Below are 25,168 nucleotides of genomic sequence, written 5' to 3' on the forward strand. Positions count from 1 at the left end.
ATTATGTCTGTGTGTGATGCCCTTTACAGATTATCAGTTATTCCGGACGACAATGATCGAGTCGAACATATCGCATATATTGGACACATCAGTTAAGTCCGAAGGCATAATCGATACTGCTGCATGTTTATGGGATCGATAACACATTTACCGATTATTTAGTCATCGCCGACAAGTCGTATCGATCCGCCACACTGTAAGATTCTTTACAAACACCGACATTCCGTCCGGAATAACTGATAGTCTCTAAAGCGCATAAAGGTTTTTCTTTGGCAAATTTTAAAATAAAGGTGTTAGGTTCGAAAACCCAAGATAAATAATAAACATAAACATAATAAAATTATATTTTCTTTTATAACTTGATGGGGAATTAAATATGTTTACTCGATGAATTAGAAATGTTTACTTTCGGTGAAATGGATTAGTAAAGAAAAGTAACCATGAAAAATGGCTAATTTGGCGCCAACTTAATACTGGCCTTAACTTGATAGAGAGTGATTCACGTCGAAAACATCACCTCCCTGCCAAAATTGTTTGAATTTGACGGCGCTTCTGATGCGCTTTACAGACCATCAGTTATTCCGGACGACAGTGCTCTTGTCGAATATATCCCATATATTTTGCACATTATAAGTTAAGTCCGAAGGCATAATAGATACTGCTGCATGTTTATGGGATCGATAACACATTTACCGATTATTTAGTCATCGCCGACAAGTCGTATCGATCCGACACACTGTAAGATTCTCTACAAACACCGACATTCCGTCCGGAATAACTGATTATGTGTAAAGCGCATGAGTATCCCCACCACGTCGAAAACAATCGTATACGACATCCAAAACTCGTCGGAAAAGTGCCATCACTATTGAGAAGTTGTACCACGCCAGGTTACTACAAACAAGTATCGCATGAGTGCAATTATTAGGTGCCCATCTGGATACATTTAGAAAGACGCCAATAAGAGCCCCTTCAAACAATCAGAGAAAGTGCATTTTAAGATAGTTGTAAAAGAATCACAACTAGTTTCTTATAACTTATTTAAATAAAATGATAATGAAGTGCTGAAAACATAGTTATTTCGCTTAATATTGTGAAAGGTATATGGTGAACAATTTTTGACTTTCCAAATGGAATAAAGTGATAGTTTTTCAAATATTTTTCCAAACACGCTGCCTCCTTTGGGAATAAAAGTATTGGCTGATAGACGCTACAACATTTAAATTACAACTTGTAACTCAACATCAATCTCTTATTAATGCATAAAAATGTGTTAAATGTGATGTGATAGTCGTATAAATGTTATATTTATGAGAATTTATAAATGTTTCATAAAATTAATAAACATCTAAACAATCCTGTTTTACTTGACCACAATGATTCTTTTACAACTATCTTAAAATGCACTTGGTCTGATTGTTTGAAGGGGCTCTTATTGGCGTCCTTCTAAATGTATCCAGAAGGGCTCCTAATAATTGCACTCATGCGATACTTTTTTGTAGTAACTTGGCGTGGTACAACTTCTCAATAGTGACGGCGCTTTTCCGAGGAGTTTTGGATATCGTGTTCGATAAATTAATCACAATAAAGTGCTATTGTGAATCGATGAAGCGTCACTTTATCAAAACACAATCTGACAAGATCGGCGCGACTTGCACTGATGAGATGTTCTGGATAGAACACCAGTGCAACGATGTTCTGGATAGCCCATACAAATGTTGTATCCAGTGCAAAAAGAAAACAGCCCTATTATTTCGCACATAGAAAGCGGTGTTTATTTAGATAATTGGGAGCGCTATTTAACAGGGAGCGATATTCAATTAAGTTGGTGCTTGCTGCTTGCTACTACAAAATTAACATTTTATTTTTCCTTAGACAATTTATCTGTTACTCCTTTGATCCTTTGTACCCTGCCATCATTTGTTGATTTTGGGGGCGCTTCTGAGAATCCCCACTACGTCGAAAACAGTCGTATACAATATCCAAAACTCCTCGGAAAAGCGCCGTCACTATTGAGAAGTTGTACCACGGCAAGTTACTAAAAAAAAGGATCGCATGAGTGCAATTATTAGGTGCCCTTCTAGATACATTTAGAAAGACGCCAATAAGAGCCCCTTCAAACAATAAGAGAAAGTGCATTTTAAGATAGTTGTAAAAGAATCATTGTGGTCAAGTAAAACACGATTGTTTAGATGTTTATTAATTTTATTAAACATTTATAAATTCTCATAAATATAGCATTTATACGACTATCACATCACATTTAACATATTTTTATGCTTTAATAAAAGATTGAAGTTGAGTTTCAAGTTGCAAGTTGCAAGTTGCAAGTTACATGTTGTAGCGTCTATCAGCCAGTGCTTTTATTCTCAATGGAGGCAGCCTGTCTGGAAAAATATTTGAAAAACTATCACTTTATTCCATTTGGAAAGTCAAAAATTGTTCACCAATATACCTTTCACAATTTTAAGCGAAATAACTATGTTTTCAGCACTTCATTATCGTTTTGATTTAAATAAATTATAAGAAGCTAGTTGTACTTGGTTTTTCACAAAATATAAAATGGCTCTTGTAACATAGTGATGGCAAAATACTTACGAATAGTGATGGCAAAATACTATCAGAGATGGCGATTGTTGTAGTGTCACATACGAGTCTGTGGTAGCGATGAGGATGAAATGGAACTTTGAAATGCTGGCAGGGTATATTTTCGGAACAAAAATATGATCCCTGTTTGCGTTATAACCCACAAAAATAGTTTTAATAAATAAATTATTTCTTAATTCACATTGTAAATGGCGTCATGCTATAAGAGTCAGTTTTTCAACACCAAAAAAAAAAAAAACAAGTTACACACCCATAGAAAAATTATTCCCATACGGGTTCAAATCGATACCGTACGTTATTGATAGTTAGCCAACCCCGTATGGTACAATATCAATACCGAACGGTGCAGGCGGTACGCAAAGCATGAAAGTACCATACGGTATTATGAAAATACCAATATGGTATTAAAAATAATACTTAAGGCCGGTATGCGCCTCTAGCGAAATTTTCGGTAGAAAAAATTTATTTAAGTCTACAACAAAAAAACAGGGTATTGATGTATAAACAGTGCGGTATTACCATATAATACCAAAACGGTAATGAGTTTAATACAAATCCGGAATTTATTAATTCATTTTAGTTTAATAAAACACACAAAGACTTTTTCCTTTAATGTATGTATTTAATACATAAAATACATACGTATACCTCATCAGTTTTTCATGCAAAGTTATTCTCTAAATTCTATGTCCCATCGCAGGCACTGAGGCATGCAGTAAAGTTGATTGTAGTGAGATTTGGAAAGCTTATGTACAGTAACTTATTTTTTGTTACAAGAACAATGTTTTGATTATTTTCCCCATTATACATTCAACTCGATAATAAAAAAGTTCACAGGATCAAAACGAAATTCCCATAACCATTCAATTGGTTACAATAACCAATGCCGATAAATTTGGGTTTATGCTGCATAAAATTGTTGAGCTAACCACCAGCATAGTGAGACCTACATCATGGGAATCAACCAATGGTTGGTACAACCAAAAGTTGATTATACTAATAGAATCTTAGTTCAATTATAGGACGGGCGTAAGGTAGTTGTTGCAACAAATAAATATTTATATCAACATCGATATGTTAAATGGTATGACGCTACAAAATTTGCAAAACGGGGAACAGCATTTACTTGATAATAGTCCGCAATACATTGTAATAAAGTTTATCCCATAGAAAAGAAGTTGCCTTCAGGTAAGTATCTCACCGATTTATAAAAAAGGAATATTACAAAAGTGTCCATAAAAATTGCAGGCTTCATACACCAACAAATACTTTTTACGGCAAGCGAGCTTTTTTTATTGTATTAAGAACACAGGAAGAGTCCAAGTCGATCTGTATTTATATCAGCAATGGGCAAAGAGACTACGCGGCGTTTTGCTCTTTCTCACCCAAATATTCTCTCGCTCAGTTAAGTCTCAAAACAGGTTTTTTACACACGACGAAATGAATTTGTATTTTGAAAACACATTTCAGTCTCGCTTGAGCAACCGATCGAGCTGGGTGTGTTGTCGCATGTTGTTCAGCGATTACATGAAATTCGAAATAAATGAGTACTTGCAATATATTTTTTTGTTTCCAGAATTCATAACTTTCAATTAAATAATAACCAGATGTAATAAAAAAATATTTTTTTAATAATTATTGAATTTTTTCTATTGTGCGTATTTGAAAACCTAAAAATATTATTTATTTTACTATTTCGAATCAAAGAAAAATACACAATAAACAAAAAACACTTAATATTTTACGATTTTATATGGAAATTTTTTAGTACAGTGCCTCTTTGGACATCCAAATAATGTTTCGTTTCGTTAAAAAGTTAATTACATTAAAATTCTGTATCAATGACAGAAATACGTCTTTAAGTCTTTCATAAAAATCTCATAAAAAAACTAACTTAATATAATTATTAAGTATCATTTCTCGAAGTGCATAAAGAGAGCGATCAATTGAAAACGCACACAAACACAAATCCTCTCTGCCCATCCCTGATTTATATCTAGAGGCTTAAGGAAGAAATTTCTGGCAGGTATATATTGAATTAGGTTCTGTAGTTTGACCACATAATTGCAACCTAATAACCATCTGCCATTGGTATACTAACATTACCTATAAAAAATTGTAAATTGTAATGTAAATTGATCTCACATATATGTAGATTAAAAGCCTTTGTTGTTAGCACCTTTTGTATTTATTTTCGTAGTTTATTATGATTGTAAATCTTGTAATAAAGGGTGGTTAAAATTTCAAGGGCCGATCTTGATTTTGAATAAAACACAAACTATTTAGGAAATTATTGTAATTTTATTTTATTATGATATATTGGTATTACTCAATTATGTATGGAACAAAATATTGGCCAAATGGGCGCCGCGACCTCGGTGGCACACCTTCATCCGATGGTCCAAATTTTCGATGACGCTGAGGCATAATGGAGGTTCTATGCCGTTAATGTGCCGAATTATCTGTGATGAATGCTGCCGGCGTGGGAGTTGGGTTGTAATTGAGCTTTATGCTTTTCAAGAGAGGATCTCTTTCAGTTTCGAGAAGCGTAAGCGTGCACACATTTGAAGGAACGATCATTAGTCACATTATAAAACATTCAATAAAGGAAATTTTGAAGATTAAAATTAAGAAAAGGAGAAATTATAAAATAGTTTTATTTACATGTGTGAGCAGAAGAAATTAAGAGGATAACAATTTTGTGATATTAAACGAGGGGAGAGCCATCTCTATTCCTCTGGACTACTTTTGGCTAATATACCTGAGAGCCATCTGGGCCACATGTGCCATGAGTGCCATCTCTATTCCTCGGGACTAATATTGGCTTAATACCTGAGAGCCATCTAAGTCAGGATCATATGCACCACAAACACATGAGGGCCACCTGTACTGTATGTCCTGAAACCCAATCCACGTGGTGAGTTTGCCAAACTGGTTGTTGCACAAGGTCAACACTGGTATAAAAGTCGTGGTTGCCAATACACAGCAAAGAAAGGGAAAATATCAAGGTAAAACAAATCAAAAACAAATTTTACAAAAAAAAATCATGATATTAAAATTAACGTCGTTGTGTGTGATAACCTAATTAACGTATATCCTCACCCCCCATCAAATTTAATTACGCTAATCTCAAAATCACATAAATAATTACTAACTACACTCGAAAAAAAACGAAGAGATCATTATATTGACAGAAACAGAGCACAAATTCGAAGACACAACAAAAATAATATGTAACTTAACAAAAAAATATTCAAATACATGCAAAACAAGAAAAATTAAAACTAAAAAAAAGACTCATATATTCTACATACACTGTAAAAAAAACAACAACTAAACCGCTTATAAAAAAAACTATATGATATGAATGATATTAGAACACCAACATAAAAAAATCTAAGTAAAAATATTGTTATTGTATATATTGTACTATTCTATTATTGCAATTGTTAAATGTAAATGTATAAGTAAGAAAGATATTTTTAATACTTATTTAAAAAAAACATATTAAAAATATGCAATTTTATTGATTATTTTTGTCAATAAAATTCAATATTTTTGGTTCCTTGAACAAAACTTAAACATTAAAATATATATTAAAAAAATATCACTTTATAAATCACAAAAAAGTAATATAAAAAAATCTTTAGAAAATCTTGCTCCTATGAAATAGAAAAAAGAGAAAAGAAAAACTAGATACAAATAATTATATAAAAAAATAACTTTAATTTAAATATAATATAAACGTTATATAATATAATATAACATAAAAATATTAGAAAAATATAATATTTAAAAATTTACTTATATTGTCTTATTTCATAAATCTTATCATCAAAAAAAAATATAATTTACTTTAATTATAAAAAAAATGTTCAATTTTATTGACAATTTATTTGTCTATAAAATTCAATATTTTTAGAAAGAAAACTGTATAATTAAAATAAATTAATATTTCAACATATCCTTATATACATTTTGATTTAAATTAAAATTTCCAAAATTAATAAAAAAAAAAATATTGTTACGTTTTTATATTGAGGCGTGTTTAATAACCCGATAATTAAAACACAGTCCTTTTCAAATAACGACAATCTACAATTTATTAGTTTAACTGATGGCTTCACTTATTTGCTCTACGATGTGTACTGTATAAACTTTAGCTTACGACTGACTTGACTGCTCCCTCCGCCAGGGGCTTATATACCGTGATTTGACGATTTCGAAAATTCTGGATAGTCTGGCCTACAACCATCTAGAACTATCTTGTACAATTTATCTAACACCACATATTCAACTGGTTATCTTCATTGCCTACAGCCATCTGGAATATTCTTTCGGCGTTACTTTATAGGTGATATGGCACACATACTTTTAGGCTTATGCTAATAATCTAGTGCATTCTACTAGATTAGGTAGATGTCGTGCAGGCATACAACAAAAGGCGTTACTTTTACAATGAACGATTGGAAACACAAAAGATGTTTAAGAAAGTACTAGAAAACAAAGAAATGACTCTAACAAGCTATGACGTATCTTTATCGTTACAATTTGAAACTTAAATTAACGCAAACTAATTTAAATAAACTTAAATCAAGAAATATCACATTCGTAACACTGCCTCCCGCTTAAGCCTGTTCGTCCCGAATAGGCACAGAACCCGTTCCGTATGGAGCCAAACGTTCCAGGTGAACGACTTTCATCTTTGACCTTGGGCTGTCGTCTTTTTGAATGCGGTATACAACATCATTGATCTTCTTGATGACTTTATATGGGCCTTCCCACTGTGTTTGTAGTTTAGGACATAATCCTTTCTTTCGTTGCGGGTTGAATAGCAGAACCAGTTGTCCTTCACTAAAGCCCTCAGTGTTTGCTGCACGATCATATCTCGCCTTCATTCTGTTGCTAACCATTTTTATTTTGTTTCGCACTGATTCGTGAACTTTACCAAATGTGTTTGGTATGTCGTTACTGGTTTCTTCCATGGCGAGCTCATTGGGTGTAGCGCCAAATATCAAATCTCCGGGCAACTTCAATTCCGTTCCGAATAGGACCTTGGCCGGTGTTCGTGACGTAGAATCATGTATGGCTGATCTATATGACAGCAAAAACTTTGGTATATGATCGTCCCAGTCTCGTTGGCCGTTATCCACCACCTTTCGAAGATGTTCTTCCAGAGTGCGATTAAACCTTTCTACCATGCCATCAGACTGCGGATGCAATGGCGTAGTCCTAGTTTTCTTGATACCAAGGGAGTCACACATCTCTTTGAATATGGCCGATTCAAAATTTCTTCCTTGGTCTGAGTGTATCTCGGTCGGCACACCGTAGCGACATATCCAGTTCTTGTCGACTACATCTACAATCGTCTTCGCCTCTTGGTTAGGAATGGCATAAACTTCTGGCCACTTGCTGAAGTAGTCCATGACCACAAGGACATATCGATTTCCAGAATCACTTACTGGGAAAGGCCCTGCAACGTCCATTGCTATACTTTCAAAAGGCGCTCCTGGCCTATACTCTTGCATAAGGCCTCTACTTTTTCGTCTTGGCCCTTTCGCCTTTATGCACTTCTCACAATTTGCCACCCATTCAGCAATTGATTTCTGGCATCCAACCCAGTAGAATCGTTGCTTCACTTCCTCGGCTGTTTTGGTTATTCCTAAGTGACCTCCACTAGGTCCATTGTGGAATTCCGTCAAAACACCCTTTACCTTAGAATCTGGCACGATTATCAAGTTGCGGCTATTCTTGCCATCTTCACTTTCCCACTTACGTTGTAGGGTTCCGTTGACCAGACATAGACTGTCCCATTGAGCCCAGTATGATTTCATAAGTGGGCTTTCGGCTGCGATGTCTTTCTTACTGGGTTTCTTATCTTCTTCTTTCGCCGAAATAATTTTTCTCAGAATGGGATCTTTACGTTGCTCTGTTGACCAGTCTGTGCCAGATTCGATGTGTAACTGCCTGACATTTACAACTGTCTCCTGTGGTTCAGCCTTCGAGTGGCGTGTGCTTTCTACATTGCAATGCCGTCGTGTCAAGGCTTGATCAATAACTTGTTTGCCACCTTTTCTATTATCCGCAAAATTTAAATTTGAGTCGCTTGGCTTTGTGGTCGCCTTCTTATGATTATTGTTTAATGGAGATGGCGAGATTGACCCCGACGTTTTACGCCACGCTTTACATTCCCGGGATAGATGTCCAGCCTTATCACAGTTATAGCATTTTATTCTAGATTTATTTGCCTGCTGCTTCATTTCTTGCATTATCTGTCTTAGAGCCTCTTTTACCAATTCAATGACCGATTGCGTTTCTTCACACTGGGTCTCTACTCTGCGTACTTTGTGAATTTGAGGCCGTGCCAACAATCTCGCAGTTTCTTGTGCATGTGCAAATGTTACTGTTTCTGCGAATGTAGCCTTTTGTGACGCATATGTCGCGCATTTTATATCAGGGTCTCTAATTCCATTCACAAAGGTCTCGATCTTGATGCGGTCCACAAGTGGATGACTTTCTCCTGGATATGTCAAAAGCACCAACCGCTCAACCTCTGTTGCAAAGTCTTGTAGAGTCTCATTTGACTTCTGGACTCTTCCTCTTAATTCCATTCTGAAGATGTCTTGCTTATGTTCTCCGCCGTACTTACGTTGAAGTGCCGCTATTACGTCATTATAATTATTTCTAGAGGCAGCGGGAATGCTTTGTATCACATCAGCGGCGTTGCCCTTTAATGCCAATAGAAGTTCAATTGCTTTGTCATTGTCGTTCCATAAATTTCTAGAAGCAACCATTTCAAATTGGAATTTGAATACATCAAATGAAGTTGAGCCATCGAAAACAGGAGGTTTGGTTTTCGAGCCCTCGATAACGCGCACTGGTCCACCTTTAATTTCCAGCTCTGACATTTTTCTTTCAATGTGTAGAAACTTCTCATCATGAACCATAATTTTCTCATCCACAGAAATAATCTTCTTATCCAGCTCCCCAATTTGGCTTTCGATATGGTCCACACGTTTTTCCATGCCTTCAGCAATTTGTTGAAGATTCTCATTTAGAATTCTAGAATTTTCGTCCATCTTTTTTGAATTTTCGTCGAATTTTTCTTCCAATTTTCTAGAATTCTCTTGCATTTTTAGAGAATTTTCTTCCATCATTTTGCTCAAAATATTGACCATCGATGTGTAATCAACAACATTAGAAGCTACAGATGGAGTTTCCAAGGCGCTGGCTACTACTACTGATTCGTCAAGATCTTCCTTATAATCGAACTCATGTGTTTCGATATCAATACTGCGCCGCTCGAACTCTTCCAGTAGTCGCTTTTGTAATTGGGCCTTGTTTCCTGTAGTCGGCTGCTCCATTTTGCTCAATTCCTTCTTCAAGTCTTCCACTCGAAGCTGATTAAACTTCATTGTAGATTTTTTTTCCCGTTATTTCACTTCCGACACCAATTGTTACGTTTTTATATTGAGGCGTGTTTAATAACCCGATAATTAAAACACAGTCCTTTTCAAATAACGACAATCTACAATTTATTAGTTTAACTGATGGCTTCACTTATTTGCTCTACGATGTGTACTGTATAAACTTTAGCTTACGACTGACTTGACTGCTCCCTCCGCCAGGGGCTTATATACCGTGATTTGACGATTTCGAAAATTCTGGATAGTCTGGCCTACAACCATCTAGAACTATCTTGTACAATTTATCTAACACCACATATTCAACTGGTTATCTTCATTGCCTACAGCCATCTGGAATATTCTTTCGGCGTTACTTTATAGGTGATATGGCACACATACTTTTAGGCTTATGCTAATAATCTAGTGCATTCTACTAGATTAGGTAGATGTCGTGCAGGCATACAACAAAAGGCGTTACTTTTACAATGAACGATTGGAAACACAAAAGATGTTTAAGAAAGTACTAGAAAACAAAGAAATGACTCTAACAAGCTATGACGTAACTTTATCGTTACAATTTGAAACTTAAATTAACGCAAACTAATTTAAATAAACTTAAATCAAGAAATATCACATTCGTAACAATATATTACCAACAACCATATCACTAACAAAAATATTCATTCTTATTGACTAATCTTGTCAATAAATTTTAATATTTTTGAACAATTGTTAAATAAAAAAAATAAATAAATTATATGTAAAAAAAAAATTGATTATATTTTTTTTTTGATGATTCATTAATTTCATAAATGCTATATAAAAAAAGTATATATACATATATATAAAAATAAATAATCATTGTTAAAATATATGTACTATATGGTTAAACGTTTATTTTTGTTACAAATTAATATTGTTAAAATATTATTAGTATTAAATTTAAGAATATTATACATATATTAACTATTAATAAATATTGTGATTAGAGTTTAAAACTAATTTAAATATGTGTTAGATATTTCAAACAGGCTGAAAAAGTAACGGTCATGTAATGTGAGGAAATGGCAATTAGAATTTTGGGGTATTTTTAAACATGGCAGTAAAAATACCATTGATGACAAAACATGTCATATGGGGCGGGCGGCCAGGGAGAAGAACAACATCCCTTTTCTCCCACAAAAATGATGTAGATTAAGTCAGATTAGGACAAAATAAACAGGCAAGCATTTGAGACAAAAATGTCTTAACCCTGCCAACATTTTTTGAATTTGGGGACTCTTTTGAGAATCCCCACTACGTCGAAAACAATCATATACGATATCAAAAACTCGTCGGAAAAGCGCCGTCACTATTGAGAAGTTGTACCACGCCAAGTTACTACAAAAAGGTTTCGCATGAGTGCAATTATTAGGTGCCTTTATAGATCAATTTAGAACGACGCCAATAAGAGACCCTCCAAACAATCAGAAAAATCACATTTTAAGATAGTGGTAAAAGAATCATTGTGGTCGAGTAAAACACGTTTGTTTAGATATTTATTAATTTGATTAATCATTTACAAATTCTTAAAAATATAACATTTATACCACTATCACATCACATTTAACATAATTTTTTGCATTAATGATGATGTAGAGTTACAAGTAGCGAGTTACATGTTGCAGCGTCTATCAGCCAGTGTTTTTATTCGATGGAGGCAGCGTGTCTGTAACATATTTGAAAAACAATCACTTTATTCCATTTGGAAAATCAAAAATTGTTCACCAATATACCTTTCACAATTTTAAGCGTAAAATCTATGTTTTCAGAACTTTATTTTCGTTTTTATTTAAATAAAATATAACAAGCTGGTTGCGCTTGGCGTTTCACAAAAAATAAAATGGCTTTTGTAAAAGTAGTGATGGCAAAATACATGTATGAAGTACATTTTGTACTTTATGATATGCTGCCCCCCATCACAGTAGGATGGTTGTAGTGATATTTACGAGTCTGTGGTAGCGATGAAGATGAAATGGAACTTTGAAATGCTGGCAGGGAAAGAACTTAACAATAACCCAGTACTGAAGATTCAACATCCCATCCCTGCACTATCTGGTGAAGTAAACAACACACACATATATACATGACAATAGATTCTCCCATAGAGAGAACACAAAAAAAACCCAGAGCTGTATATCGCCATTCCCAGCTCTGGTGTAACAAAACAACCGGTACATACAGAAAAATTTAAATGTGCAACCGATAAAGCGGAAAGAACCACCCCATCCGACGAGCTAAGCCGCAGCCTTGACCACCGTACCGGATCCGCTTAGCATTGGACAAGAATTTAACCGTTACGCCAAATTCAAAATCCTTGTGCAGCAGGTTGTCACATATCTCATCCTTAACTCTTGAATTGTTGCTGGTTTATCGACGTAAACTTTTTCTTTCAAATAACCCCAAAGAAAAAAGTCCGGTGTCAAATCACATGATCTTGGCGGCCAATTGACATCGTCATTACGTCAGATAACACGGCCATTGAATTTGTTGCGCAAAAGAGCCATTGTTTCGTTAGTTGTGTGGCAAGTGGCATCGTCCTGCTGAAACCACATATCGTCCACATCCATATCTTCCAATTCGGGCCATAAAAAGTTCGTTACCATCTCACGATAGCGAACACCATTCACAGTAACTGCCTGAACGGCCTCATTTTGGAAAAAATACGGCCCGATGATGCCGCCAGCCCATAAGCCGCACAAAACAGTCACTCTTTGTGGGTGCATTGGTTTTTCGACAATCAGTCTTGGATTCTCATTCGCCCAAATGCGGCAATTCTGTTTATTGACGAATCCACTGAGGTGAAAATGTGCCTCATCACTGAAGATGATTTTCTTCGAAAATTGATCATCCACTGTTGCCATTTCTTGGAACTATTCTGTCCATTCACGACGTCCATGGTTCAAATTGAGTAAGTCTGAAATAGAGAAATATCAAATAAAATTCGAATAAAAACTTGGCGTTTAGGTGTGGTTCACATTCAACATCGGCCCTTGAAATTTAACTACCCTTTAAATTAATAAAATCTCAATATAATCTGCCCTTTCATTTGATATTGGAATTTGGTTAGGATAATAGTAAAGAAAATCGAGGGCGGTTGCACCAACAAACAAAACAATTAATATGAAATTGCGACAATCAATGCAAAGTTGATCCAACATACTACCATGTAGTTACAATTGCTAAATGTTAGTTGTGCTGACAGATATCATTGCCCTGCCAGCATTTCAAAGTTCCATTTCATCCTCATCGCTACCACAGACTCGTATGTGACACTGCAACAATCGCCAACTGTGATAGTATTTTGCCATCACTATTCGTAAGTATTTTGCCATCACTATGTTACAAGAGCCATTTTATATTTTGTGAAAAACCAAGTACAACTAGCTTCTTATAATTTATTTAAATCAAAACGATAATGAAGTGCTAAAAACATAGTTATTTCGCTTAAAATTGTGAAAGGTATATTGGTGAACAATTTTTGACTTTCCAAATGGAATAAAGTGATAGTTTTTCAAATATTTTTCCAGACAGGCTGCCTCCATTGAGAATAAAAGCACTGGCTGATAGACGCTACAACATGTAACTTGCAACTTGAAACCCAACTTCAATCTTTTATTAAAGCATAAAAATATGTTAAATGTGATGTGATAGTCGTATAAATGTTATATTTATGAGAATTTATAAATGTTTAATAAAATTAATAATCATCTAAACAATCGTGTTTTACTTGACCACAATGATTCTTTTACAACTATCATAAAATGCACTTTCTCTGATTGTTTGAAGGGGCTCTTATTGGCGTCTTTCTAAATGTATCCAGATGGGCACCTAATAATTGCACTCATGCGATACTTTTTTGTAGTAACTTGGCGTGGTACAACTTCTCAATAGTGACGGTGCTTTTCCGAGGAGTTTTGGATATCGTATACGACTGTTTTCGACGTAGTGGGGATTCTCAGAAGCGCCCCCAAATTCAACAAATGTTGGCAGGGTGATAGTTAATGGAACCACCTGCTTTCGGTTGGCAAATAATTTGGTTGAGGCAACGAATTTGTTTTCTGGGCGTATGTCTCGCACGTATCTAATGAGAGAAGGATTCTGAATTAGCAAACATTAATAATGCGTAAACATATTATACTTAACGATGCTTCGCTATGTTCACAAATTTACGTTTACGTAGATTTCCCAGAAACGTTGCAATTTACTAGCCCAGTTGCTTTATGTGCAGAAAAAAAAACTACAAAGGCGACCAATTAGTTTTTATTAACGGCGATATATCATATGTTACGGAATGTGATGGCTCCCTGCCAGCCTTTCAAAGTTCCATTTCATCCTCATCGCTACCACAGACTCGTAAATGTCACCACAACCATCGCCAACTGTGATGGGGGAAGCATATCAAAAAGTACAAAATGTACATGAAAGTATTTTGCCATCACTACTGTTAGAAGAGCCATTTTATTTTTTGTGAAACGCCAAGCGCAACCAGCTTGTTATATTTTATTTAAATAAAAACGAAAATAAAGTTCTGAAAACATAGATATTACGCTTAAAATTGTGAAAGGTTATGGTGAACAATTTTCGACTTTCCAAATAGAATAAAGTGATCGTTTTTCAAATATTTTTCCAGGCACGCTGTCTCCATCGAAAATAAACAAACTGGCTGATAGACGCTGCAATATGTAACCCTGCCAACATTTTTTGAATTTGGGGACTCTTTTGAGAATCCCCACTACGTCGAAAACAATCATATACGACATCAAAAACTCGTCGGAAAAGCGCCGTCACTATTGAAAAGTTGTACCACGCCAAGTTACTACAAAAATGTTTCGCATGAGTGCAATTATTAGGTGCCTTTATAGATCAATTTAGAACGACGCCAATAAGGGACCCTCCAAACAATCAGAAAAAGTGCATTTTAAGATAGTTGTAAAAGAATCATTGTGGTCGAGTAAAACACGTTTGTTTAGATATTTATTAATTTGATTAAACATTTACAAATTCTTAAAAATATAATATTTATACCACTATCACATTACATTTAACATAATTTTTGGCATTAATGATGATGTTGAGTTACAAGTAGCGAGTTACATGTTGCTGCGTCTATCAAACAGTGTTTTTATTCCATGGAGGCAGCGTGTCTGTAAAATATCTGAAAAACAATCACTTTATTCCATTTGGAAAATCACCAAATTGTTCACCAATATACCTTTCACAATTTTAAGCGTATAATCTATGTTTTCAGAACTTTATTTTCGTTTTTATTTAATTAAATTATAACAAGCTGGTTGCGCTTGGCGTTTCACAAAAAAAAATGGCTTTTTTAACAGTAGGGATGGCAAATTACTTGTATGTACTTTTTGATGTACCTTTTCATGATGGTTGAAGTGACATTTACGTGTCTGTGGTAACGATGAGGTTGAAATGGAACTTTGAAATGCTGGCAGGGAACTTGCTACTTAAAACTCAACATCATTCTTTTATTAATGCAAAAAAATTATGGTAAATGTGATGAGATAAACCGAAAAATGTTATATTTTTAAGAAATTATAAATTTTCAATCAAATCAATAAACATCGTGTAATCGTGTTTTACTTGACCACAATGATTCTTCTACAATTACCTTAAAATGCACTTTTTCTGATAGTTTGCAGGGGTTCTTATTGGCGTCCTTCGAAATTGATCTAAATAGGCACCTAATAATTGCACTGATGAGAAACTTTTTCGTATTTCATTTTAAGGGGTTAAAGCATCATTACCCTCAGTTTAAGGGGTTAAAGCAGCATTACCCTCATCTCGTTGCCATATGCCGGTACGTTGTTTATATTCGGTACTGGTCAAATCAGCAAATTCAGTGATACCATATTTGGCACTACCACGCTCATTTGCATTCAAATCCTGTATGATTTTTAAATTTTGCTTGAAAATTCTCACACGCATTTGTCTTTCCATGGTGGTGTGATAACGACGATTTTAAGATATTCGACTTTATTCAAACTATGATGATTTTGTTCCTTATGTGTCTTCTTTTCGGCATATTCCAATGAACGAGTAGCGTTTTTCACCAATTGTTTTGTTGCTGAATTAAGTTTGTTGCTGAACGGATTGTCAATTGCTTCAGATGTAAAAGTTTGCATAACAAATTGACGGAATCCATTTGGATTATTATTGTCCAGTGCTTTGTGAGATTTGGTTCAAAACAATTCAAAAACTGGTAGAAAAACACTTCAAACAAATTATTATGAATGCGTGTATGTCAAGGCATATTAATTAAAGGTAAAGTCACGAGCAAGCGTGTGTACCCACCCATGATATTAATAATGTCAAACTGAAATGGCAGATCACTCAAGTTTTGTTTGTATGTGTAGTGTTGTTGTGTTTGTGCATGTGTAGTGTTGTTGTATTGTTGAATGCATATATAAAACATCAACATTGTTGAATACTAAACGTAAACAAAGCCTTTGACAAGATGAATGTCGATATTAGTCACCTGATTGCATGACTTTATCTCTTTAATATGCCTTGCATGGCTGAACAAGAAGGTTAAATCATAGGCCCATATGATTACAATTTTTTTAATTCGACAAAAATTTAAGATGTCAAAATCATATGTTTATGGTGATTGCACTGCATAGCAAATGCATCTCAAACAAACTCGCGCATTCATAGCTGGAGAATTATTCAAAGATGACTTGAGTATCTTGATAACATATTCCAGAACCAAAATACCACGCACATCAGTTTTTAGACTGCATCATAAACTGTTTTTGTTAATAGATGGCGAGGATCCATTTGACTGACTTCCATTCTTAACTTTGGTGGGTATTATAGTCTTATTTGTCTCATATCGGCGTTCCTCGGATGAATTATCCACTTCACAATCACTCATAGGTGACGCAATTAAATTTGAACCTTTATTTTTCTCTGATTTGAATTATTTTGTTCAGGACTATTGAAAGAATAAATAATTGCCACTTTTACCAATGCCATACGATTCTTTTATCAGCTGATTTTGACTTCTTAAAATTGTAAACAACATATTGAAATTTGTTGTTTTTGTTATCGTGATTCAACCTCCTTATTCAGCCATGATGCCTTGCGTGTATGTCATAGACTAAGAAAATATAGAGACATACCTTGATAATTCACCATGGTTTTGTTTATTTGCAGTGCGCAGTCATTCCACTCAATTGCGCAGTCAAGTGACTCAATTTCTTTTTGGAAAACGAGAATAACCGTATAAATGAGTAAATTTGCATTACAAAAAAGGTGTAGATGAATAGTATTTTATAAACTTTCACAATATTTGGTGTTTCAACGAGAAAACAAAGGAAAGAAAACAAATTAAAGCCAAATTAAAGAATCACTCAATTGCAGACGAAAAAGAGCCATCAACGGTGTGCAGACAAACTACAGCGCTGTGAATTCACTTGAGATGTCTATACCTTCCTTGGTCTATGTGTATGTAAACAATCAGCTGCTGCGTATGTATACGTAAAAATATTATGACGTTTGGCGATGTTGTCAATTAAATTGCTGAGAAATAAACGCAGAATAGTTCCAAAATAGCTGTTTACTTCGTTCGAAATCTATTGTCAACACTCTCATTTTTCAACGCGAAAGAATGGTTAAGGCCGGTATGCACCTCTAGCGAAATTTTCGGTAGCAAAAAATTATTTAAGTCTACAACAAAAAAAACAGGGCTGTGTACACAAATTTTAAACCAGCTAATCGCTTTTAAAAATTGTTAATATATGTTCCAAATATTCCTCAAATAAATTGTTTATTATTTACAGACCTTTTAAAACTTTTACGCACACAATGATTGTAATAAATTAAATGTTTGCTGCCAAAATATGCTTTTGACAACCCTGTTATTTTCATTAGAGGTGCGTACCAGCTTACGAAATTGAACGCTACCGAAAATTTCGTTAGCATAAATAGCAATGCATTTCTTATGGGAATGAAATTTTTCGCTAGAGGTGCATACCGGCCTTTAAGTGAAGTTTTTTTCGTGCCAACAAACATAGTACCCACCTTAACTTGGCGTGGTACAACTTCTCAATAGTGACGGCGCTTTTCCGACGAGTTTTTGATGTCGTATATGATTGTTTTCGACGTAGTGGGGATTCTCAGAAGCGCCCCCAAATTCAAAAAATCTTGGCAGGGTATAAGTCCACTTTTAGCAAAGTTATGGAGTTTTTATTCTGAGTAGAAAAAAAAATGTATTATTACTGAAATATTTTCTCCCCTTGTGCCCTGCCAGCATTTCAAAGTTCCATTTCAACCTCATCGTTACCACAGACACGTAAATGTCACTTCAACCATCATGAAAAGGTACATCAAAAAGTACATACAAGTAATTTGCCATCCCTACTGTTAAAAAAGCCATTTTTTTTTTGAAACGCCAAGCGCAACCAGCTTGTTATATTTTAATTAAATAAAAACGAAAATAAAGTTCTGAAAACATAGATTATACGCTTAAAATTGTGAAAGGTATATTGGTGAACAATTTGGTGATTTTCCAAATGGAATAAAGTGATTGTTTTTCAGATATTTTACAGACACGCTGCCTCCATGGAATAAAAACACTGGTTGATAGACGCAGCAACATGTAACTCGCTACTTGTAACTCAACATCATCATTAATGCCAAAAATTATGTTAAATGTAATGTGATAGTGGTATAAATGTTATATTTTTAAGAATTTGTAAATGTTTAATCAAATTAATAAATACCTAAACAAACGTGTTTTACTCGACCACAATGATTCTTTTACAACTATCTTAAAATGCACTTTTTCTGATTGTTTGGAGTGTCCCTTATTGGAGTCGTTCTAAATTGATCTATAAAGGCACCTAATAATTGCACTCATGCGAAACATTTTTGTAGTAACTTGGCGTGGTACAACTTCTCAATAGTGACGGCGCTTTTCCGACGAGTTTTTGATGTCGTATATGATTGTTTTCGACGTAGTGGGGATTCTCAAAAGAGTCCCCAAATTCAAAAAATGTTGGCAGGGTGTAGGAGAAAGTCTTTAACCCCGGCTCTCCGCCCTTGGGTCCACGTTAGCCCACTTTGGACTCTGTCCGGCCGGCTACATTTCCCCCCTTGGGGCTGCGTTAGCCCACTTTGGACTCTGTCCATAGGAGAAAGTCTTAAACCCCGGCCGAAGGCCGGCTACTTTCCCCCCTTGGGTCTGCGTTAGCCCACTTTGGACTCTGTCCATAGGAGAAAGACTTAAACCCCGGCCGAAGGCCGGCTACTCTCCCCCTTGGGTCCACGTTAGCCCACTTTGGACTCTGTCCATAGGAGAAAGTCTTAAACCCCAGCCGAAGGCCGGCTACTTCCCCCCCTTGGGTCTTCATTAGCCCACCTTGGACTCTGTCCATAGGAGAAAGTATTAAACCCCGGCCAAAGGCCGTCTACTCTCCCCCCTTGGGTCCACGTTAGCCCACTTTGGACTCTGTCCGGCCGGCCACTTTTCCCCCTTGGGTTAATACTTACAACATACAAAAATTATTTCAGTAATAAAACAATTTTTTTCTACTCAGAATAAAAGCTCAATAACATTGCTAAAAATTGACCTATAAAGACATGTATAATCGAAGAGTTTTTGGGATAGAACGAAAATAACAAAAAATTACGGTAAAATATTAAAAAATATTTGCGTATAAAAGTGCTTTGAATAAGCTTTCATATGATACTAAGTTTGTCTAGATTGGACAAAAAACAAAAGAGATATATCAAGTTATTATTGACCCTTTGGAGGGCTATATCTCAAGACCCGGGTACTTCCCCCGGGTATGGGCCACTATGTTGGAATCAGCTCACCGAATGACACAACATATATTAATTTTAAGCAATTCGGTGAGGGGCCCATAAACTGCAGTTGCTCCAAAGATGATGTATTTGAAAAAAGTAATGCCGCTATTTTCTCAACTATTTCTAAATTTGAATATTACCCTAATATTACCCTTTGTTTGAATTTAGTATATTTACAATGTTTGTGTTTATTGGTTAAGCATTTTTCCAGTGTTTGTTTTTTTCAGAATGGTACAAGTTATTCACAATAGCGTGCTCTTTATTGCCTCATCCATTACGCTACGTATATGCGTTTCAGTTTAGACGTGGGCGCTATAGATGTAAAATTGATTTTTTACTTGTTGACAACTTTGTTCCAAACAATTTGCAGAGCAAATATGTTTTTATTGTAATAAAGGAAAAAAGTGGTTTTCTATGAAAATTAAAGCTGATATTTAATAAGTGATTATTGATCATAAAGAGGGATCGGGTGAAAAGAAATGTCTGCGTACTGCCGCGAGACTGAATTGAGAAATGTACAACAAAATGATTTGTACAAATTGGCTGTTATATTAGATGACAATGACTACTGGAAGAAATTAATGGAAAGCATACCGAGGGATATTAACAACAAGTCCCACGCATGTATATCCAGCACATCGTATGATGATAAGGATGGCCGCAAATATACGAACGATCATATACGTCTAATAGAGAATGCTTTTAAGCGCACGGGAGAATCAAGGCTATGTCCACAAATATTATTTGACGAGTGGGGCTCTTCAGGAAAAAAACACGAACGTCCAACATTAGGCGTCCTTCTACATTTGTTGTTAAAAGCTAATCTAATCCGTGCTGCAGACTATGTTGCAGAAAATTTGCTTGGAGGTAAGTTTTCTATATTCAGTACTTCATTTTAAAAAAGCCAGCGACTGGCATTGTTTTCGAGAACTCAAAATCTTAGGTTTTGAGAACTCAAAATCTTATTTGCGTTCACAAACTTTTGCAAGCAGTCGGCCTGCAGTTTTTTTTTTACTTCAGGGCCTAGCTAACAGAGAACGGCTGCGATCTACCGCAACCGACCAGTGTATTTAGTAAACACCAATATTTGCAATCTTAAAACACCAATTGGTAAAAAAAATTTCAACCACCAATATCCAATGCAACCGACGATCGTCGGTGTTTATTAGTATGAGTGTTGGTCTCTCGAAAACACCGTCCCAGCGGCGTAAATCAAGACCTTTACGAAACCTTTAAAAAGCCCTTATGCCGTAAGTCAATTCAGAAGTGTTTCGACAACGATTCGAAAAAAATGTAAAGGCTTTAAAAAAACAACTCATGTTCTCCTTTGTACAACCCTTCAATCCAAGAGGCCTTTGATAAGCCCTTATGCCGTAAACGAATTAGTAATCGCAAGTTGAAAAAATAATATTGCAGAACTTGAAGCAACACTTGTTGCTTAATTTAGTTTTGTGATTTCGGGTGTTTTGTTTGGAGTGTTAATAGTGTCTGAAAACGACATGTTAAGTTTGAAAATGTATGTTTATGTTATGTGGCAAGTACATATATTTTTGCGAATATTTTATTATTATTATTGAGTAACATTATTTATTTTTTTATTATTTATTTAGAGAAAATTTGTGCGTTGAATACTATTCTACATTCTCTCAGTCAATCTGTGGACAAGTTAAACTCCAGTTGTTAAGAAGAAGGCGAAGGTTCCAAATATCATACGAAAAGGTGGTAATTGTATATAGTAAAAGTAAGTTTTAAGAGTAAATTCATTTTTTTCTAATAAAATAAAAAATTGAACAAATTGTGGCTTTCTTATTTATATATGAAGTTTAGCATAGGCCTTATACAAGACATGCAAAGAAGGCTTTTAAATATCCTTCATAAAAAAGGCATTGAATTGGCATTATTATAAACACCCATTAAGAGGTCTCTTGTTATATATGCTTCATAAAGGCCTTCGTTATATACATTATAAAAGGCCTTTTTTTATTATACCTTATAGAGAGGCAACTCCTAAAATGCCTTAAAGTAATGACCCAACATAAGCCCTTATGTCGTAAGTTGAAGTCGGAGCCATTGGTCGGCTATGACACCCTGTATAAAAATACAAGGAATATGTAGTGGGAAATCAATGCCTATTTTCTCGACAATAAAAAAGCGAAGTTTTAAAGTTTTAATTTCAAACAAAAGTTCCGACTTGAACTTGACTTTATTCACTTGCTTCTGTGTAACGAATGAAAAACCAAAAATTTATTTCTTTCTTAAAATAACAGAATTTATGTACAAAAAATAAAGGTTTTGTATGTGCAAATGTCTAAGCATACACATTCTGACATGCATACAAAGAGATGCCCCAACCAATGCACCGCAGACGACGGCTAGACAGTTGCAATATGTATGTGCATAGGTGTATGTATGTATGAACTTGCAAATATTTTTAGAAATACATTCAGGTAGAAAAATATGTTGATATACAAAACAATAACAAAGATACGCAGACAAAATCTATTCTTTGCTAATGCTATCAGGCTGCACAGGGCCGGACTTGAAGTTAACATCCTCCCCCCGTTGAAGGCTGTTGGCTTCAACAGAATCAATAGGAAGCAAGGCGAAAAAAGTTTCCCGGACCAAGTCCTCGACGGCAAGATGCTGGATGGTATCAAGGACGATATAAGTTAATAGCTTTTGCGGACCAGAGGTCTATGGATTGCTTTAAAGCTGCATTGATGCTAATTGGTGAAGTTTGGGAAGGAGCCGCTTTGGAGTTAGTCGATAAAAAAGACATACCGGCTAAACCTAGAGCACATGCATGGATACCGGCAAACCCTCCTGATCCTGAGTCAATACTAGAGAGACTAAAAGAATGTAACCCAGATCTTCCAACCGCCGATTGGAAGGTTGGTCGTTTGGATGAGGTTGAGGGACCAAGACGACATGCGGTGTTTATATTAAACATAGAGTCGCTGCCACATCTAGCCCAGACCCAAGGACGCGTAAGTTATGGCTTTCATGATATCCATATGAAGGTATACAAAAGCGATCAGCCAAAGGATACCGAAACGGACAAGCCTCCGGTAGAGTCAGCAGTGAAAAAATCTCCTAGCGAAGCCGAAGGAGACATAAAACCTGCAGACTATGGCGAAAATCATACGCGGGAAGTTTCTACAGGCTCAAGCCTCACCAAAGCTGAACCGCGGATTGTTGCAAGAGTCACCGAGATCTGTGAAGAGGAAGCCCTTGATGACTCAATTGAAGCGGCTGATGTGACGGTGGTTGAAAATTTGGATGGTTCTACGGTTCCTCCAGATAAATCTTCACCATTGTAAGGCCGCTTGTGCTGTCTTAAAAGTTCTCCTGATGAAAGGAGACATAGATATAGTTCTTATTCAAGAACCGTACATATATAAGAACAAGATCTGTGAATTAAGCACTCCGGGTTTCAAACTTTTGCATAATACCGGTAACGATATAAATGAGCATGTATAATTGCTAAAAACGAACTAAACTTGTTTCTGCTTCCTTCATTGAGCAATGCAGACACTGTCGTAGCCAGTCTAGAGATATCCACATGCAAATATTGGGTATCTTCGGTCTACATGGGACATGATAGGGATATGCCACCCTGTGCCGTTAAGACCTTAGTTGAGGAGTCACTAAAAACAAAGACAAAACTCATTATGGGATGCGATGCAAGTGCACATCATAGTATTTGGGGAAGTAGTGATACTAATGCAAGGGGAGAGTCGCTAATAGAGTTTATTTTGCGTACTAACCTGGTAGTTTGCAATAAGGGAGATGCACCAACCTTCGTCACCAGGAACAGACAAGAGGTTTTGGACGTAACGTTAACCTCTCCGGAACTGAATGATAAGATATCTGAGTGGCAAGTTTTGAGGGAACATAGCTTCTCAGATCATCGCTACATCAGTTTCAGATTGGCTGTTCGTACTTCAAAGACCATATTTCCGCCAAATGTTAGGAAAGCTGATTGGAATAGGTATAGGGAATCGTTCAATTTGATGATACCGGAAATGCCAGAGACTAATATGAGCACTGTGCAAGATATCGAACACGCAGTGGAGCGGATTACTAAGGCCTTCAACATTTCACTGAAAGCTGCATGCCCTAGAGGAAAGCCAAGGGGAAAAAATCGGCCGCCATGGAGGACTACGGAGTTAAGTAATATGAGGAAATCCTGCAGGAAGCTCTTTAATAAAGCAAAGTCCACAAGAGCTCCGGAGGGACACTTACAAGATGAATCTGAGAGAATATAAACGAGAACTGAGAAGGTCTCAACAAAACTCTTGGGATGATTACTGTAGCAGTATTGAAAATACGTCAGAGGCTTCCAGACTACGGAAGGTACTAGCATCCACTACACCGCTCCAGGTTTCATTAAAACATCGGAGGGAAATTGGACAACGTCCAGTGAGGAGACGTTGGAGGTACTTTTGGACACACACTTCCCTGGAAATCAGACGGTTGAACCATGTTCCGGCGGTGTAACAGAGGCTCAGCGATCATTTCCTATCGAGGAAATTGTGTCGGACTCTAGAATAAAATGGGCTTTAAATAGCTTTGGACCATTCAAATCCCCCGGACCTGATGGAATTAGTCCGGCGGAGTTACAGGCAGTGGCTGAAAGAATTATCCCCTGGTTGACGGTGATATATAAACAATGTGTAAACTTAGCATATATTCCAGAAAAGTGGATGGAAACAAAAGTCGTCTTCATACCTAAAGCAGGAAAAGCCTCTCACTCGAGTGCGAAGGATTTCCGACCAATCAGCTTATCCTCATTCCTACTTAAGACCCTGGAGAGGATGATAGACATGTATCTTAGAACTAGCGTGGATTCAGGTTCTAATGAAGAGACGTATTTCAGCCACACTAGGGCAAGCAAACATACAAAGGTATGTGAACAGAGGCACTCCCCAAGGAGGAGTTCTATCACCTCTTCTTTGGAATGTTGCTATAAACAACCTTCTGGTTTCTCTAGAAAAAGAAAGGATAAAAGTAGTGGCATACGCAGATGATGTGGCGCTAGCAGTCAGGGGAAAATTCCCATCCACAATCAGAGATATTATACAGAGAGCTCTCCGGATGACTGAGAAATTGGCGAAAGATAATGGTCTTGGTGTAAATCCAGCAAAGACAGAAATAGTCATGTACTGCAAAGATCGCAAAACTCCCACGGTTAGGCCCATTTCCTTAGGGGGTACTGAAATTCCCTTTGGTGAGTGTGCAAAATACCTTGGCGTTATTTTGGACAGAAAGCTGAATTTTAGGCT

At 35.9% G+C, this 25,168-nt stretch overlaps 1 protein-coding gene and 3 long non-coding RNA genes across 4 annotated transcripts in view; 2 read left to right on the plus strand and 2 right to left on the minus strand.

Moving 5' to 3' along the window:
* Positions 1 to 11,518: 11,518 nt before the first annotated feature.
* Positions 11,519 to 11,969, minus strand: LOC142240106 (uncharacterized). Its single transcript, XR_012723170.1, has 2 exons — positions 11,789 to 11,969; positions 11,519 to 11,721 (listed from the first exon to the last, which is right to left on the minus strand). It is a non-coding gene; the product is annotated as an uncharacterized LOC142240106 (long non-coding RNA).
* Positions 11,970 to 14,996: 3,027 nt separating this feature from the next.
* Positions 14,997 to 15,367, minus strand: LOC142240112 (uncharacterized). Its single transcript, XR_012723171.1, has 2 exons — positions 15,268 to 15,367; positions 14,997 to 15,210 (listed from the first exon to the last, which is right to left on the minus strand). It is a non-coding gene; the product is annotated as an uncharacterized LOC142240112 (long non-coding RNA).
* Positions 15,368 to 18,321: 2,954 nt separating this feature from the next.
* On the plus strand, positions 18,322 to 18,825 carry LOC142240118 (uncharacterized). Its single transcript, XR_012723172.1, has 2 exons — positions 18,322 to 18,554; positions 18,612 to 18,825. It is a non-coding gene; the product is annotated as an uncharacterized LOC142240118 (long non-coding RNA).
* A 1,363-nt stretch (positions 18,826 to 20,188) lies between these two features.
* tub (interleukin 1 receptor associated kinase 4 tube) overlaps positions 20,189 to 25,168 on the plus strand; it is a 69,032-nt gene continuing 64,052 nt past the window's right edge. Inside the window, exon 1 of the mRNA XM_075291140.1 lies at positions 20,189 to 20,750. Within this exon, the coding sequence (XP_075147255.1) occupies positions 20,363 to 20,750 (388 nt within the window). The 5' untranslated portion in view covers positions 20,189 to 20,362. The remainder of the gene's footprint in view (positions 20,751 to 25,168) is intronic.

This window comes from Haematobia irritans, chromosome 1 (genome assembly GCF_050003625.1).
Source record: "Haematobia irritans isolate KBUSLIRL chromosome 1, ASM5000362v1, whole genome shotgun sequence".
NCBI classification, from domain to species: domain Eukaryota; kingdom Metazoa; phylum Arthropoda; class Insecta; order Diptera; family Muscidae; genus Haematobia; species Haematobia irritans.